The sequence below is a fragment of the Hydra vulgaris genome, chromosome 12 (genome assembly GCF_038396675.1).
Source record: "Hydra vulgaris chromosome 12, alternate assembly HydraT2T_AEP".
Classification (NCBI taxonomy): domain Eukaryota; kingdom Metazoa; phylum Cnidaria; class Hydrozoa; order Anthoathecata; family Hydridae; genus Hydra; species Hydra vulgaris.
In genome coordinates this window covers 1,697,068-1,715,745 of record NC_088931.1, presented here as the reverse complement: position 1 = coordinate 1,715,745, position 18,678 = coordinate 1,697,068, and the positions used below count along the sequence as shown (strand labels likewise).

At 26.5% G+C, this 18,678-nt stretch overlaps 1 protein-coding gene across 2 annotated transcripts in view; it reads right to left on the bottom strand.

Annotated features, from left to right (window-relative positions):
- Positions 1–756: 756 nt before the first annotated feature.
- LOC100201258 (serine/threonine-protein kinase DCLK2) overlaps positions 757–18,678 on the bottom strand; it is a 30,441-nt gene continuing 12,519 nt past the window's right edge. Inside the window, exons 5-17 of one of the 2 annotated variants that reach the window (XM_065811201.1) lie at positions 15,941–15,956; positions 15,693–15,747; positions 14,512–14,552; positions 4,957–5,083; positions 4,779–4,836; positions 4,585–4,704; positions 4,314–4,460; positions 4,101–4,234; positions 3,917–3,994; positions 3,566–3,662; positions 3,363–3,443; positions 3,163–3,270; positions 757–1,265 (exon numbers count right to left, since the gene is read on the bottom strand). In XM_065811201.1, coding sequence (XP_065667273.1) covers positions 1,044–1,265; positions 3,163–3,270; positions 3,363–3,443; positions 3,566–3,662; positions 3,917–3,994; positions 4,101–4,234; positions 4,314–4,460; positions 4,585–4,704; positions 4,779–4,836; positions 4,957–5,083; positions 14,512–14,552; positions 15,693–15,747; positions 15,941–15,956 — 1,284 coding nt within the window. In that variant the 3' untranslated portion in view covers positions 757–1,043. Of the gene's footprint in view, positions 1,266–1,634; positions 3,271–3,362; positions 3,444–3,565; positions 3,663–3,916; positions 3,995–4,100; positions 4,235–4,313; positions 4,461–4,584; positions 4,705–4,778; positions 4,837–4,956; positions 5,084–14,511; positions 14,553–15,692; positions 15,748–15,940; positions 15,957–18,678 lie in introns of those variants that run through there. The other variant, XM_065811200.1, reaches the window with a different exon arrangement.

Below are 18,678 nucleotides of genomic sequence, written 5' to 3'. Positions count from 1 at the left end.
GCGATTACCTATTATTTTTCTTAGAATCTTTAGAAAAATAAATTAAATTTTTGAGCCAACATTGATGTTTTATTGTTTGTTAAGGTTAAATTTTGTTATGAGGATTGCAGTCCTTTTTTTTTTTTTTTTTTTGTTCTTTATTCAATAAGTATTTTAATTTAAGTAAACATGACTGTAATTCGATATTTTATTATGAGATAAGTATTTTTATAAATATTTTTAAATTTTCTGTCGTTTTTAAATTCTTGTTAATTTAGTAAAAATTGCTTAACTACCACGTCCTATTTAAGTACCCCTTTTTAATTAACTTCTCCCCTTCCAAAGAAAGAAAGAGCGAGGAAGGGAGGAGGGTTAAATAAATAAACGATAAATAAACGGTTGAGAGAGTTTTATTTACGAAGTAAACTTGCCCCAAGTAGTTAGTAAACTTGGTTTATCAAATGCTAGTAATTAAAATAGTTTTTTCAAATTTAAAAAAACTTTGTTATTGCAATCTTGAAACCGAATATTGATATTTATTTTTTGAAAATGAGAAAATGATGCACCATGGTGTATTTGTGTATGCGTGTAAATTTATTTACAATTGGTGTGCGAAGTGTTATTTTAAAAAAATGATCTCTTTTTGTAATATATATGTTCAAGCATATTATTCTTTTTAACCAAGCAGGTTATTCTTTTTTTTTTTAAATGCAATTTTGTTAAGCAAAACTGAAACTCCGTTCAACATATTAAGAAAAATCATTAAAACTAATTAAATGCTTATAACTGAATGTTTTATTAAATATCTGTAAAGTTAACGAAATAAAGTTGTCAAAATCTAATAATTTAGAATACCAAAAATATATATTATGTATATAAATTACTATAAGGCAATATGCCATTTGTCATAAATTAATCTATTGTTACAAAAGCCATTTTATAAAACCGCGCTTAAAAAAAAAAAGCATTCAAAAATCTGATGTAAAAAAGTCTCCTCAATTTTTAGATCAAAAAAGAGAAGCGTGAATTCATAAAAGAAATGAATAAAAAAAAAGCGAAAAAGTTTATGAAATTGAAGGAGCGCTACGATAATTACTGTGGCTATCTTTTAAAAAATTAATAAAATCATCTTCTCCGTCACTGAAGAATACACCTACGTCTTCTGTTACATTTTTTTGATTTCTATAAGAGTTTTCGTCAACCATCAATGCAGTTTCAGAGCAAGATAATTTATCGGCCGAAGAGAATATTGTAGATGAAATGCAAGGTTGATTCTTTTGCAAATTCTGTATAAATGAAAGAACTTGATCGTTTAGTTAAACCGTTGTATTGTTTAATCGTTTAACATGTCTTAAACAACTTTATCAATATTAATCAAATATATATTAAAAATGACCACGTTATATTACCTATTCTTTTGGAATTTTTAAAATCTTATCAACAGAATCAAATGATTATTCAACAATTGATGACAAGTGTCAAAGACGATAATGATGTTAAATGAGAAAGGTTTTGATCCAATTAAAAAAAAAAATTATAAAACTAATGAAAGGCTTAATCGCCACCACAAGCAGTATTTATATTTTATCATAAAAAATATAGCCATGACGTAAACTGATTTACAACCAAGTATAATTTGCAACAAAAATTACCTGTTTGTGGCGATTTCTATTTTTAATTACAACTTAAAAACATATTTTACATATTTAATAAATTTAATTATTCTATTACGTATCGTCGTTTATTGGCAACTGATTACGTATCTTCGTTTACATTTGCAACTGATAAGTATTCAGTTTCACTGAAGCGGTCTGTATATTCTTGAATGTTGCATTCTATTTCTTCGTCATCACTGCTACTATTGGAAGGAAGATATTCAGAATGTAAATCTAATGGATTGTCATTCGAAAAATTTTCTATTTCTCGTGCAAGATTTTCAACTTTCTTTAATAAATTTGGACCCCGAGGCGCTAATTTGTGTTCAGGTATCGAAACGGTTGTTGTTGTTTTAGTTTCTTTATCAACAATCTTTCCGTCTGGAAACTTTATATTTTGAATTTTATTCGTTCGGGTAGTTATTTGAATGCCTGACTTGCAAACCTCTGACTTATTCTTGTTTGAGACAATAATTGTTTCTCGCTTTTCAGATAAAGGAAAGCTTGCACGTTTCTGTGCAATGGTTGAATAAGGAACATTTGATATAAAAGAATTTTTAGGAGATGATAAAGATCTGATACTCTTCAATGAGCTAGCTGACTTAGAATTGACAGAATTAATAGTACCTTTTGTTAAAGAATTTTGTCGGTTTGTTGCGTCAACTGGAGGAGTATTTAAAGATGAACGACGTATGTCTGATAACGACATTGAACCATTACTAGATAAAGATTCAGGTCCAGCAACTCTTGGCTTTTTCATTTCTTTAATCAATAAACTTACAGGTCGTTGCGTAGGTTTTGGAGGAGCCTTTTGAATATTACCTTTTTCAGAAGTGAGTTTTTTATTTGACGAATTCGGCTTTACTTTATCCGTGAAACCACCTCTTTCACCCACGCACCCACCTGCAATTATATGCAAATCACCTATGTCAGCAGTCAACTTACTAAGGTCTTTTGAACTGACAATCATGCTGATAGGACGGGCACGACTACTACTCTGTACCACTATTAAATCAGAGGTAAACTTACGTTTTTCTTTGTTTTCAATAGTTTCCACAGGTTTCGAATTATCGTTAGACAAATGATTAATGTTGATTAAAGAAACAGGTCTGCGCTTAACTGCTTTATTTGAAATATCTTTTTTTGCTGAAGTTTGATTAGAAGTCATTCCAACAGTTCCTATTGGATGGATTGGATTGGTGGATTTTTTAATTGGTGATTTTGCAGAACATTGCAATTTTGTAGAACGATTTTTCAGATTAGAAGTGCTAATCACTTCTTCTCTTTTAAAATGACCTTTTTTAAAAGAGCAGTCAGGCGCAACAGTTGACTTAATATCAGTATTATTTGAAACCGCTAAATTTCTGCGGATGTTAGCAATATGGTAACCACATGAAGGTTTAGGTAAGGGAATTCGACTTATAGATTGCAATGGTTTATGAGTAACCTTTACCATGTCATGTGATGTATTTTTTAATGATTCATTTAAAATTCGTTTATTTCTTACATGATGAAGTAAAGAAATTACCACTTGAATTGCTAATGCAATCCCTCTAAGTCTTTGACGATTAATCTTGTTAGATTCTTCAGCTACCGACATTTCACAATGTAACTTTTCAGAAGGTCTGGTCCATTTCTAAAAAACCGAAAAATAATTTCAAGCAAAATCCTGCAAAAACCCTGAAAAAAGTTTCTGCACTAAAAAGACACCTACCAGAAGACACCTACCTTGATCCAAAAATGTTCTAAAACTTCATATGACTCATAACGCTCACTTGCATCTACTACCAACAAACGATCAATTAGGTCCTAAATAATTAAATCATTCTAATTCATGTTTTGTTCATATTTTCGTTCAGATTCTTACAGTAATTTTTAATTTACCCATTTTTTAATTGTTACTTATTACTACTATAGTAAAAATATTTTACTCTTGGTCCATCACTAATATCATCCCAGAAAGGCGATAAGTACTCAAATTCTCCTCCTAATATTTTCTCAAAAAGTTCTTCTTGGTCATGATTTGCACTAAGAGCAAAAAATAAATTATGTAATGTAAAAAATTACAAAAATAGACAAATTTTACGACGTTTTTAAAAATTTTTAGAAAGTATATTTTTTTAATGAGAGTTACCATAAAAGTATGAACTATCATATATTTAAACATGTTTTATATTATTGTCTAATTAAATTTAAACCATTTGAAAGGTAGGAATCCCTATAAAAGTGTAAACATACCTTTTAAAAGGTGTAAATATACCTTTTTAAAAGTGCAAACATACCTTCTAAAAGGTGGAAATCCACACAAGAGTATATACAAAATAACTCCTATTGCCCAACAATCAACTTTTAATCCATATCTAAAAAACAAAATTTTTAAATTAAGTTCGAAACATTTCCTAAATGAATATTTATATATTACATTATATACAATTATTTATTGAACACATATTTTAAAAAACAAACCCTGATTCATCAAGAATTTCTGGAGCCACATATGTAGGTGTTCCACACACTAAATACATGGGAGAATCTACTTCTACAGAAAGACCAAAATCGGCTAGTTTGATTGATTTTCTTCCATCTGATCGACATACAACCTAACACAATACAGGTCTCAGTAATCTCTCAAGACTTCATTTTACAGTTATATACAAATAAAACTGAGTAATGGTTTACAAGTAAGTTTTCTGGTTTAATGTCCCTGTGAATGATGCTCTTTTCATGTAAGTACCTGACAGCCATTGCCAGATCACAAATCATTAGAGCTGAATCAGGCTCAGAAAAACGGGTGTTAGCAACAATTGCATCAAACAAATCTCCACCCTAAAAAATAAAAAGATTTATATATAATATGCGAAATAAAAATAAAAATAACTTTAAATATAAAAACATTTTCAGGAAATTTAATAAAAATCAAAGCAAATATGAGGAAAAAAAACAAACAAACTGTGACAAGCTCCATAACGAGAAATATTTCTTTAGCTGTTTCGTATTCGTCAAAAAGTTTCACAATGTTTGGATGACTGATTTTTCGAAGAATTAATATTTCATTTTCTATCATGTGTTCCTAATAAATTAAAAATTCAAAAAATAATAAGACTATTAAACAACAACATCTAGAACCCTTCACAAGTCACAGACCTTTCCTTTTACTTTTGCTTTGTTAATTACTTTGAGAGCATATGATCGCTGCGTTTTTCTAAAATAAAAAAATTATTTTGAAATCTTTGTAAAATAAAAAAATAAAAACGAATTGCCTTAAAAAAAAAAATAATTATAAATTTGATATTTTTGTTAGATAATTGTTAAATATCATCACCTGTCTCTACATTCACGAACAACGGCAAAGTTTCCATCTCCAATAATGCGTCCAATTTTGTACGAAGAGTGCACAGACTGTTTGTCTCGTTTTATTCCAAACATTGAGTTTAACTCATACTCGGTCTCTAAATGTTAAATAAAAAAAAAGCAACATGTATACATCAAAATAATACTTATTTGCGAATTTATTTTAACAGCATTTTTTTACTTACCTTCGTCCTCGCGCATTTTAAAATTAACTATAAACAAATGAATCATTAATTCCTTTAATTATAGGATTAAAAAAAAAAAAAAGAATAAGAGAAGACTTATTACGAGAATTTTTAATTTTAATGACGACTTTTGCATCGTCCACATCGTAACAATCCAGAGTGATTAAAGCCATGATGTGAAACCACCCCACAGGTTATGCTTTGCCAGTATATTTTTTTTCTTGTTCAAAATATTCATAAATCGTAGCAAAAATCACCATGCTACCAAAATAATTTTTTTATGTTTATTTAAACGAAGTGATACTTCGTTTCTCGATTTTTTTAACATCTTGTAAAAACTCAATTATTTATGAAAAAAAAAAAATCCTTTGCACCTGCCAGAAAAATTCATTCAGCAAAACGAAGACGATTCAAAACGCTGCAAAAAACCTTTCTTTTTATCTTGGCGTACTAAACGCAATTTGTAAACTTGTTTTTATTTTTATAAACTAAAGCTCAGCAGAAAAATAGCGAATGGCTTATTTAGTATTTTTTTTTTAAATCGCGATCTTCGCAATTTATTAAAAATGCACTAGAATGTTTTGTGAAACGCAAATAAACGCGAATTGTTATTTGTTGAAAAGATAACTTTTTTAAAATCACTATCTTCACAATTTAATAAAAGAATGTTAGAATGTTTTCTGAAATGCAAGAACGTTAGCTAGAATGTTTTCTGAAACGCAATTAAAAGCGAAAATTAACAACTTTCAAAAATCTAAATTAAAAAAAAAATTTAACAAACAATTTAAAATTACATTTGAAAAGTGTTTAATTTTCAATAGCGTTGAAAACTTTTTAGTAACGTGGCTTCAACCGCAATGAAATACCAATTTATCGGTAGTAGAAGACTTTCTTTTTAATAATGAAATATTTAAATGGTAATTTTTGTTTACATACTTAATTGGAAAAATCTTTTATGTGTTTGGAATTTTTTTTGTTTATATCAATAATTTTTGTTAATGGATAACCGTTTACGTAATAAGATAAATCGTTATAGAATTAAGCCTATAAACTACGGTTAGATCGTTCAAGTAAGAAATGAACGAAATAGTTTTAGGGATTATTAAATAAAAACATATTTGGACCCTATTAATAATAAAACTTTTTTAGAAACAGCGCAATTTTCTAAATCTAACCTAAATGTGTCAATTTTCAGTGATAAAAATACCGATTTTTAAAATCAGTGTTATCTAAAAAAACTTTATAACAATGTACGCAAACTTTATAACAATGTATTGCGTACTAGGCTACGCAATTTCAAAAGCTGCATTTTTGAATGTAGCGAAAAGCTAATAAAAAAAAAATTAAAAAAAACAAAAACGCAAAGATGCTAAAGGTATACAAACAAAAGATATTCAATAATAAAGGATTATTCTCTTAATATAATTGTTTTTCGGTTTTTCTATCATCAGATTATTAAAAATATGATTGAATGACAGTAATCTAATGACAAATCTAATAACTTTTTGTGTATTCTGGTTAGCAAAATAATTTTTTTGATCGGTGATATCTTAAAAATATCAAAACTTTATAATTTTATTCATACAAACAATAGAAAAAACTTCAGGAGCTCTCTGTAGTCTAATGTTGCGTTTTTAAACGAGATAAAAAATGTTTATATTTTGACTCGCTTAGCTTCATCAATTACAAATAGCACCATTTCTAATCTGCAGCATCTGTCGATTCGCTCAACTTTTGTTAACAAACGGTTTATTTACACAACTTTTACTTCAAATTAATTCTAAAATTACATTTCATTTCAGTCTGAAGTATTATCAAAAATTCATCTTTACTTTTAAAAAGTGAAATTAGAAATGTGGTGAAAAAATGTAGAAATAACTATAATATTCAAATACAAGATATTTAAAATTTTTAGATGCAATAAGTATCGTTTTCTTCTAATCTCGTTTAAGAAACAAGCCTTAAAAAGTAAACAGCACCTTTGATTTTGAATGTATGTAATCGTAGTATAAAAGTTGTCCTCAATGGACAGCACTCTTCTTTATTTCTTGTAACTTCAGGGGTTCCTCAAGGTTATATCCTTAGCCCAATATTTTTTATTTTTACATTAATGATCTCCCTAAAATTCTCACGGCTAATCGTTATCGCAACAATCTAGATCTTCCTATATTTATGAACGTTAACGTACTCGAAAAGTCATCTACTCTTTGTCTTCTAGGATTAACTCTTACTTCCAATCTTACTTGGAAACCATATATCAAATCCATTGCAAAATTAGCATCTGCTAAGGTTGCATTTCTTTATCATGTTCGCCATTTTCTTACTCCGGATTCCATTCTTTATCTCAATAAATCTCAAATCCGTCCTTGTATGAAATACTGTTCCCATATCCGGGGTGGATCTTTTAATGATGCTCTTTCTCTTTTAGACAAGGTGCAAAAACGCATTGTAAACATACTTGGAACTGTACTTGCAGTCAACCTTCAGCCATTATCACACCGTCGTAATATTGCTTCTCGTTCTCTTATTTATAAATACTTTAATGGGCGCTGCTCTAAAGAGCAAGCATCTTTAGTGCCATCTACTAAAATTTATTCTCGTGTTGCTCGTCATTCTATTAAGTCTTATCCTTTTACTGTGACTGTTCCTAAGTGCTCCAAAAATTCTTATTGTTCTAGTTTTTTTCCTCGTTTAGTTCTATGGAATTCGCTCCCTTCGTCTTGTTTTCCTTTGCGATCATTTTAGTCGTCTATTAATCGTTATCTTGCTTTATCATTTTCACCTTATCTCTTCCAGTAACTTCCAACTCTAAAAGTGGTAGATTGCTGCTTTGTTGGAAGCGAAGATGTTAAAAAAAAAAGAGAAAAAAGTTTAGAGACCAGATTCAAAACTAATTTCTTGTAGCATTGTAAAAAATAGAGTTTGGCTAATTGAAATTACACTTAAAATAAAAACTCTGACTTAAAACTCTGGTTTAAATAAACCAAAATATCCTTAATTTTTTGAATCTAATCGGTCGTATGTCAACTTTGTGCTCTATAAATGAGAATCAGTATGATTATTTTCCACAAGTTTTTAAACTGGTTAGAAATGTAATATATGTAAAAGCTTGCAAAAAATAATTGTTTAATCTTAGTTTAGCGTAATCATTAAATAAAAAATTAATTGTTTTTAATCAACTAAACAACCGCTTCATTATTTAGCCTTTAATTAACTATTTTTATTAAACGGCAGCAATTTGTATTAACATTGCATATTATTTATAAAGAAATTTATATTTAAATTAACTAAACAATTATTTCATTATTTAACGTTTAATTAACTAAATATTGGTTTCATTATTTGACGTTTAATCTTAGTTCAGCTGAAACATTATTGTAGATATATTCATAAATAAAAGAAAACAAAAAAAAAAAACATTTTAGTTGGCCTTACAAAATTGAACTAAATTAATTGCGAAATACTTGTTTTCCAGAACTCACATTAATTATGTTGAAAAGATAATTATTTTCTATTAAGACATGGACAAAAAACTTTTAAATTCGTTAGTTATTTCCTTCTTATGTAAAATAAACTTAGGAGCTCTGACAATTCATAAGTGCGCTCGCAAAGTTTGATCGTTAAACCCTCTAAATAACGTACCTCCTATAGCATAACATACTCCTTATACTTTCTACCACCGTTTTTTACTAAGATTTTTTTTTAGCATACTTTAAACTTATTTTAAATATAATTTTTAGCTATACTTTAATTTTTTAAATATCATTTAAAATTAATTTTAATTGATGTCTTATAAAGTTCAAACTTAAAGAAAATGTACCCTACAAGCATCAAGTTATACATTACAGCATGTTTGAAACTGTTTTTTGTTTTTTTTAAAAAGTATGAAGTATTGCATTCCTCTGTTAAACTTTGGAATATTTGTCTATACTGGCAAAATTCTCAACAATTATTTTTTATAATTTTAACAATTATCTGTGACTTTTCCCAAAGTTTTTGAGGTATTTCTCCATAGTTTAGATGAAGTAATAGGTAGATATAACATTAGATACATTTCTGCATTTTTTAAGTAATATTAAAAACTTTTGTTGGTTGAGAACAACAACTGTCTGTTAATCGTCGCAATGTTACTTTTACTATATTTTCAAAAAGTTATTTATTAGAAACAAAGCGATTATTTATCCGTAATACTTGCTTTTTTAATTGATTCAAATTTTTTTAATCTTACCAATATTTTTTCAATATAAATTTACAAAAAGTTCTCTTTTACTTAAGAGACCATAATCTAAAATATTCATATGAGAATTCTTTATGTTTTTGTCACAATTTTAATAGTTTAGAAACATAAGAAACTGACAGAATGTCATAGAAACCATGCATTGTTTAAAAAATGTTTTTAATAAATCTTTTTAAGTAATTTTAGATTTAATATCGTTCTTATTTATTTATTACTTTAAAACTAAGCATAAAAAAAATAAAAATCCTTGCATTTAGGTTTATTTGTGTTTCATATATCTCGTATGTCATACTATTGTTGATCGTCATACTGTTGTTGATAAACGTTGATAAAAGACATCTTTCCTGTATCTAAATTCAAACCAATGTTTATGTTTCAAAATATCAACTAATGTTATACCAATGTTGATGTTCAAAAGTATGAACTAATGTCAAACCAATATTGATGTTCGAGAGAATGAACTAAAATTTATTTCCAATTTGAAAAGGTCAAGATTGGATCTACCTTAAGTTGAAAACTTTTTTTAATATTAGACGCTATAAATCCCTGGTATCAATTGAATAATGCGGAAAAGAGGGAGTATATTTGGGTTGTTGCTTAAACAAGTAAGTTATGGAAAAAACTTTTTTCAAGTATTCTTGTTAAAAGAAAATATTAAAAAACTTTTATAAAAACACGATAAATTTCTTAAAAAACCAAGTAAATAGTATGGTCTGTTGTTAAAAATATTTTAGATATGAATACAACTAACGCGATAACTGTTCAACTAATTTGAAAGGAAATTCAATCAAATTAAAAATGTAATCAAATAAAAGTAATCATTTCAGGCACCAAAGAATTTGTTCGGCTTAAATGATCTTTCGAATTAAAGGAGTTGGAGTTACAAGAATTAAACTAGTTATACTATTTTATATAAACAAAACAGCAGAACATAGTGAAAACAGGAAAATTTAATGGTATAATTGTAAAAATTTACTAGACCACGACAGTTAGAATGTCATCTAAATATACTAAATTTATTTTTAAAATATGGTTTCACTTTGTTAGTCATAAATCAGTCCTCCTGCATACTTTATTATACCAACTGCAGCAACCTTCCTTTTCAATCATAAATCATACGACTATATGCTTAATGCATTGCATGAAATCAAATGCACACCTGCTTTAAAAGACTTCACAAAATAATGAAGAAAAGAAGAGAGTGCTATAATCATTCTAGGGACAAACATTATTGTTAAACAAGGTGTCAAATTAATGGAAGAATTCTTACAATTCAAGAAATAAAAATGTGCACATGTAAAATGGAAAGGATGTGAGCTCTATTAAGAACTTATTTACTTTTAAAATCAATTCTGTTATCAACCATATGTCAAAATAAATATAATTACATGATTTTTTTGAAAATCTCTAAGTATTAGAGAAATGGGTTTAAAGCTTTTTATTATACTATCCAATTAAAATTTATTGATAGATTTTAATTGAATAGTATAATAAAAAAATTGATTTATTTGTCACATTCTTGAAGACGGGGCCCAAATAACTTTTTTCTGCCTTGCAGTAAAAAAAAGAAAAACGGATTTTTAAAATGGATTTTAATTAATGGATTTTAAATGAATTAGGGGCGACATTTTCGCTACTAGATTTATATGTATGTATGTATGTATGTATATATATATATAATATATATATATATATATATATAATATATATATATATATTAATATATATATATATATATATATATATATATATATATATATATATATATATATATATATATATATATATATATATATATAAGAATGCAGCATTACACACACATTGATGATGTCATACTAAAATAGGTAGCTGAGGGGGCTCAGTGAGCATACACTGACTGACATGAGATATATTTAGCTTGTTTGATCTAGGTAGAACATGCAAGGGATTGCCGTAACTGCCCACTAAGGTTTTGGGTTAGGGCAGCAATATATTTTTTCATTAATCTCAATTTTTCTTCTTTTTCTGAAAAATTAAAGCGTACATTTTAGGAATTATCATAAATATTAAGAAATCGTGTCCTTATAAACACACACAAATATATCATCTATTCAAGTCTTCAAGAATGTTGCAAGCATATATATATATACACATATACATATATATACATACACACACATATATATACATGTATATATATATATATTAGGGTGCATCCAACGCCCCATACATTCAAAAATTGATCTGTCCCTATTCTTAAAACTTTCTATTGGTTCTCACAAGACACCCTGTTAAATTTTTTCAAAATTGAATGAGATTTAGGGGGGCCACCTCAAGTCTGAAACTTGCAACAAGACCCTAAACAGAAGGAAAAAAAGTTTTTCAAAAGTATGTCATGTTGGGTCTCAAAAGAAGCGAAACTTTATAAAAATTTCAAAAATAACAAAATTTTACACAAGAATTATTATTTTAAGTTTTATTGCATAAAAATTATTATTTTTTAACAAAAAATTAAAAAAAACCTTTTTTTTCATGTTTTTGTCAAAAAAAATTTTCAAGGTATTTTTAACAAAAAAAATGATAACTATTTTTGAAATTTTTATAAAGTTTCGCTTCTTTTGAGACCCAACATGACATACTTTTGAAAAACTTTTTTTCCTTCTGTTTAGGGTCTTGTTGCAAGTTTCAGACTTGAGGTGGCCCCCCTAAATCTCATTCAATTTTGAAAAAATTTAACAGGGTGTCTTGTGAGAACCAATAGAAAGTTTTAAGAATAGGGACAGATCAATTTTTGAATGTATGGGGCGTTGGATGCACCCTAATATATATATATATATATATATATATATATATATATATATAATATATATATATATTTATAATATATACATACATACATACATACATACATACATATATATATATATACATATATATATATATATATATATATATATATATATATATATATATATATATATATATATATATATATATATATATATATATATATATAGGAAAACAAAAATGAAAGGTTAAAAGGATATACAAGTGAAAACATGGTATTTTATCTAAAATCTTATTAATCTAAAAATATAATGAAGTCATAACGTCTTCTTTTGTAAAAATTTTGAGTCATAAAGTCTTGTTTTGTAAAAGTACTTACTGCCTAAGGATCTTTTTTAAACAATTATATATAAAAAAAAATTATATTAAAAATCATTATAAAACAATCTGAATAACAACATGTTTTATGTGCTACAATTAAAAATACTTAAATTTCTCCGAACAGAGAAATAATATGAAATACATTAACAAATAACAGAAACTAAAAACTAAAAAAAAAAAAAAAAAACTCCTTAATGCGTAATTTTGAAAAGATTTAAAATTTTTAACTATTTTTATCTTAAAATTTTTATTTTTATTTGTTACTTTTATTTTTATTTTTATAGTTTATTTTATTTATATTAGATGCTACTATGTTAAATGTTTTATATACATATCTTTAATAACTACGTTTAAAGTTTATTTTAAAAGTTACTTATTATAATATTGTCTAATAAGAAATAATTTATATTTTTATTGAGTAATACAACACACGCTATTATCATATTGTTGTTTTCTCTTTCGAGCAAGACGTGATTTATAGAATTGTCTTTCTTCTTCAGATGTACAATCCTCACTATATTCCATGTAATGATAACCTTTTCGTGTGAAACTTTCCTCGCTATTTGTTTTTAGTGAATCATCGTCATTAATACTTCCACTTAAACTTTCATTAATAAATGTACTATAACCACTTTCATTTTTATCCTTTATCTTAAGAAATTCTTTCGGATTGGTTGTGTCATTATTAAAATCAATAATTTTGTTTTTACAACTAGATTCTTCAAGACTATCAGGAGAGTTAACGTCAAGTGGTTTCACAATTACTTCTGAGGAAACATTGGGTTTGGTTGAAGAGCACTTTGGACAAGGTTTCTTTTCAGATTCTCGTAATTTTATATCAATCATGAGTCTTTCTTCCAATTTTTCTAATGCTTCTTGCAACTGTCTAGTTAAGAAGCGTAACTCACGGTTTTCTTGTTCCAGTTGTAGTCTTGTAAAACGCTCTTGCAAGTCCTCTCCATTAATATGAGGTAAATCTGATTCAGGTAAGCTAAGTGTTCTATGTAATCTCATTTTTGATGAAACTCTACTGTTGGAACAACTTTCATCTTCACTAAGACATTTTGATGCTTTCGATAAATTACTTTTTGGAGTTGAGTGAACAATTTTGCCACTATTTTCACTGAAAGATATTTGACTTTGGTTTAACGACGAAAAACCAGACCGGCTTCCAAATGACTTCATTGATGATTCAAAATCACTCAACCAAACAGTATTATAAATATCCATAGCACAGCGCTTCGTTTTTCTTCCCTTTGTGACCCTGGCTAAAATGAAATTATCTCCGTTCGATCTACTATTAATACTATAATGGGTATATGCTTTAAAAATAACTTTTACAAGACGAAACAAATTAAATAAAAGGTTTAAAAAAATCCAGTGGCATGAAAATCCAGTGGCATGCAGTAAAGTTACAAACAAAGAGAATGAACATGCATCACGCAGGTATATGTATTATTGTTCTAGCTTCAAAATGTTTGCACACGGGATATCATTTTAGCCAGAGACAGCTATGCTGACAATTTGTGTCAACTGAATAGCCTATCAAGTTTTTGATTTTTTAATTGATCTCAGGGTGTCAGAGGATGACTTTCTTCGCCTACGATAAAAAGCATGAGATATATTTAGCTTGTTTGTTACAAAGTAATACTGTTCATTAAGCTCTCTGGTCTGGTCTCTGTTACTTGATCATTATTTTGTTCGTTGAAAAAGTTGTCATTTCGTTGCAAACATTTTGAAATAGTTCTGTCTTTTAGTAACCAAATGTTTTATGGCAAAATGTGGATATGAATGCGTCGTATTTTCAGTGTAAAAATTTTAAGTTATTTTAATTTTTTAAATTTAAGCAAATGCATTATAGGTCTGAAAATTGAAAAAAAAAAAAATATATATATATATATATATATATATATAAACAATATTTAAAAAAAGCTGTAAATTTATCACTTAAATTTACCTGATTCCGATGATTCACTTTCAAATACGGATGTTGGATATCTAAAAAATTTTTAAATGTTGTCGTGTTAGAGAATGTATGAAAACTAAATTAAGTTATTAAAAAGACTTCAAGTATAGAAAAAAAAAACTGAAAATATTTTAACAGTGACGCAATACCCTGTCTAAGTTAATACATGATGTTCTATTGAAACTTATCAATAAAAACAAAAAATAACCCAATAGAAACATGGAGAAACAAAATTGATGTGTAAAAGAGTTGCAACTAACACTTGAGAGATAACATTAAAAATTATAAACTTGTAAGAAGAAAACTACTTTATAACATTCTGAAAAAGTTTTAAAATTTTTAACTTTCACTCAGAATGTTGTAAAATATTTGAAAAGCATTTGTTTAAAACTTTAAAAATATTTATTTAAAATCTATTGAACATCTTAAAGAGATTTTTTTATTCTTTTACAACAACAACAACAACAACAACAACAACAACAACAACAACAACAACAACAACAACAATTTATCATTCATATCTACTATAAATGATAAATTGTACATTTTGATATATCATAGATTATTGAGTATTGCTTAAAAAAAAGAAGTTTTAAAAAAATACAATTTATAATTATTTTTAAAACATAATATTGTGCAAGAGTTTAGAAGGAACAAGTTTACTAAAAACTTTTCAAAAAAATAGTTTGATAACTATATTGATTCACAAAATTGTGATTGGTATATAATTCTATATTGCAACATTGTGATTGGTATATAATTCTATATTGCAACATTGTGATTGGTATATAATTCTATATTGCAACATTGTGATTGGTATATAATTCTATATTGCAACATTGTGATTGCTAAATGATTCTGTAACTGGTTTAATCAATAATTTACTTATAACAACATACAAAAACCATTTCATTACACCATGACAACCATTTAACTATATGTTAGCAATTTACTTACAACAACTATTTAATCACACCATGACAACGATTTAATTAAATGGCAACAATTTAAATACAACAACATATAAAAACCATTAAATTACACCACGCCAACGATTTAATTATATGACAACAACTTACTTACAACAACATGAAAACCATTTAATTGCACCATGACAACGATTTAATTATATGAATAACAAAAATAAAATTTTTTTATAAAAATTAAATTACAATTCTTCATTGTTTTGTTCGATCTGTTTCATTGATGTACTTTTTGGGCGGAGAACTAAACAAAATATCAGGTATTATTGAGATGAATTTGGATAAAAAAAAAAGAGAAAAAATTGTATATGAAAAAGAAGATTAAGAAAGGTTGAAAAAAAAAAGATTTTATCATTAAATATAACTTTAAAAAATTCAAACTCAAATAAGATAAAATTAAATTTAAAAAAATATATTTTTATTATTATTTGACTTACCTTTAAGGTTCATAAGCTAAAAAAAAATAAAAAAACTTATTATTTATGATTAACAGCTATAAATGACCCATAAAACTTGTGTCAAATGCAAGATATAAGAAAAAATTAAAAAGAAATTTCCCAAAAAAAACTATACTACAACACTTTTCAACAATAACAAAATAACTAATTCAAAAAATTAATCTTTTTTAAGAAAAAATTGCTTATATTAAAATATTACTAAGAAAATATTAAATAGTACTATTTATTATTTTCTTAGTATCATTTTAATATTAGAAACTTTTTTTTAAAAATAATTCATTTATTTTTTCAATATTGTTATGTATGAATAGATTTTACTGTTACCCACAGTGTCAGGAATTAGCTAAATGCTAATGTTTATAATATAATTTAATATTGCAACTCTGAGTTTCATGTGTTACCACAACCTTCAGGCAAGTAGTAAAAATTTAATTTTGTTATAAATGTATGTATGTATACATATATGCAGCCCTCGGAATTAGGAAAAATGAGGTCGGCAATAATTTGCCAACCACAATCTTTTTGAGGTCGACATCAGGTCGGCAAAAATTATTTAATACAAAGATCTAACCATAAAACATAGAAACGAGGTTGGCAATTTTTTGCCAATCTCAAATACTTTTAGGTTGGCAGTTAGGTCGGCATTGCCGAATGCTGACCCTAATTCCGAGGGTTGCATATATATATACATATATGTGTCTTCTACAAAAAAAAAAGTGCTCCATGTTTTTAAAAAAACAGAACAATAAATTTTTTTTATTTTATTTTATTGTTTTGTCAAAAAACCAGTTACTATTCAGAAATGAATGAAAAATAGAAAAACTAAATTACATGTTGTCACATTTAACTTCTCTGAAAATTCATGAGCCCTTTGAAAAACCAAATGATTAATAATCGTATATTAATACAGTAAAATCTAATTTGAATCTTCTTAACTTGAAAGTCTTTATAATTCGATTAAATGCCAAGTCACCATTAAATTCACTTAAAAAACCCTTATGTTTAACCATAATTTTTATATTCAAAAATCTGCACAATTCAAATGGATTTTTCAGACATATCAGTAAGATTCTCTCTGCCTTATTTTGTTAATTTTTTACATATAAAAAGTTGTTAAACCATCAAACTCTTCAAATTTAAAATGTTTTTAATAAATAATTAGCATGTATTGTCTTTCTGTTTAACAAAAATCTCAGAGTCAAAATGACTGTATAAAGAAAACAATTTAAAGCAAAAATAGGAAGCTCTGCTGAAATTATTAAAAGAAAAAAAAATAAAGAGGTTCCAAAAATCTTATTTGAATGATATTCCATCAAACAGTCTTTCATCCTAGAAAAATAATAAAGGTAAAATATTTGACAGTTTTTGACAAGGAAATTTGTCAGATAAAAGTTTATACATATTATCAAGTCAACAAACCTGTACTTAAATGGTTCAAATAAATGAAAGCTTAATTAATTGTTTTGCAATAAAAGTTTTGAAACTAGTGGTTCGCTGCTCAAAGAAAAACCTAATAACTTATGAGTTAAGCTTTACAAATCTTCAAGCTTGGAATAGTTTTTTTTTGTTTTTGAAAATTGATAGTTTAACAATTTTAATATATATGTTCAAACAATTGAATGCTGAAAATATATATATATATATATATATATATATATATATATATATATATATATATATATATATATATATATATATATATATAAATATATATATATATATATTTATTTATTGCATAAGAATCTGAGAAGAATATAAGGCCTAGAAATCATTATTTTCATTTCTATTTGTTTCTTTGACTAGAATATTTTAAAAAAAGTTAATTTTTTTTTTTATAATTCAAAAATCTCTTATTCCAACTTATATTTTTCCCCATTCAAATTACAGAGGCTGGTACTAAACTAAAAATTACAGAGGCTGGTACTGAACTAAAAATCCACTCCAAAACAATCCTGAGTTCAATTTGAAACAAAATTCCTCTAATGAAAATGTATTTGACTCCTCCAAACAAGAATGCTCTTAAAAAATGTGGTTTTCAAAATTTCAAACTTAAAACCCATAATAGTAAAAATGTTTCCAATAACATAATAACTAGAGTAAATTACAATGTCAATAAATTTCTCATATTTAAGTTATTAGCAATATTTGAAACAGATGGGCTCACTTTCTTATCAAAATACAATTTAATTTTTTTTTTGATTAATTTCTAAAAAACAAAACGAGAGAAAAATCTCAGCCAAGTATTATAAATTTTAGTTGTTAAATCAACCTAAGCCAAGTATTATTAATTTTGGTTGTTAAATCAATCAAGCAATGTATAAGACTAAATTGGTAGAAAATTTAAAAAAATTTAATCAAAAACTTTTTGATCAAATTTTTATATATCTTTCGTAAGTTTTACTTACGAAAGATATATAAAAATTTGCATTTTTTGATAAGTGCATCCAGAGATGTTGTCAAGACAGTAAAGGACTACAACCAAAACTAAGACCAATCATTTGGGCTCAAGATCAAGACAAAGAGCAAGACTAAAGACTTTGAGAGCAATACCAAGACCAAGACATTAAAAAGTCAAACCAAGACCAAGACTTTGAAAATTTTCACAAAACCAAGATTTCAAGACTTAGACTTTTAGAAGTTCAACACAATAAAACTCAAACATGTATGTACACTATTATGCCTTGAGCTTATGTATCATTTTACCATTTATACACATA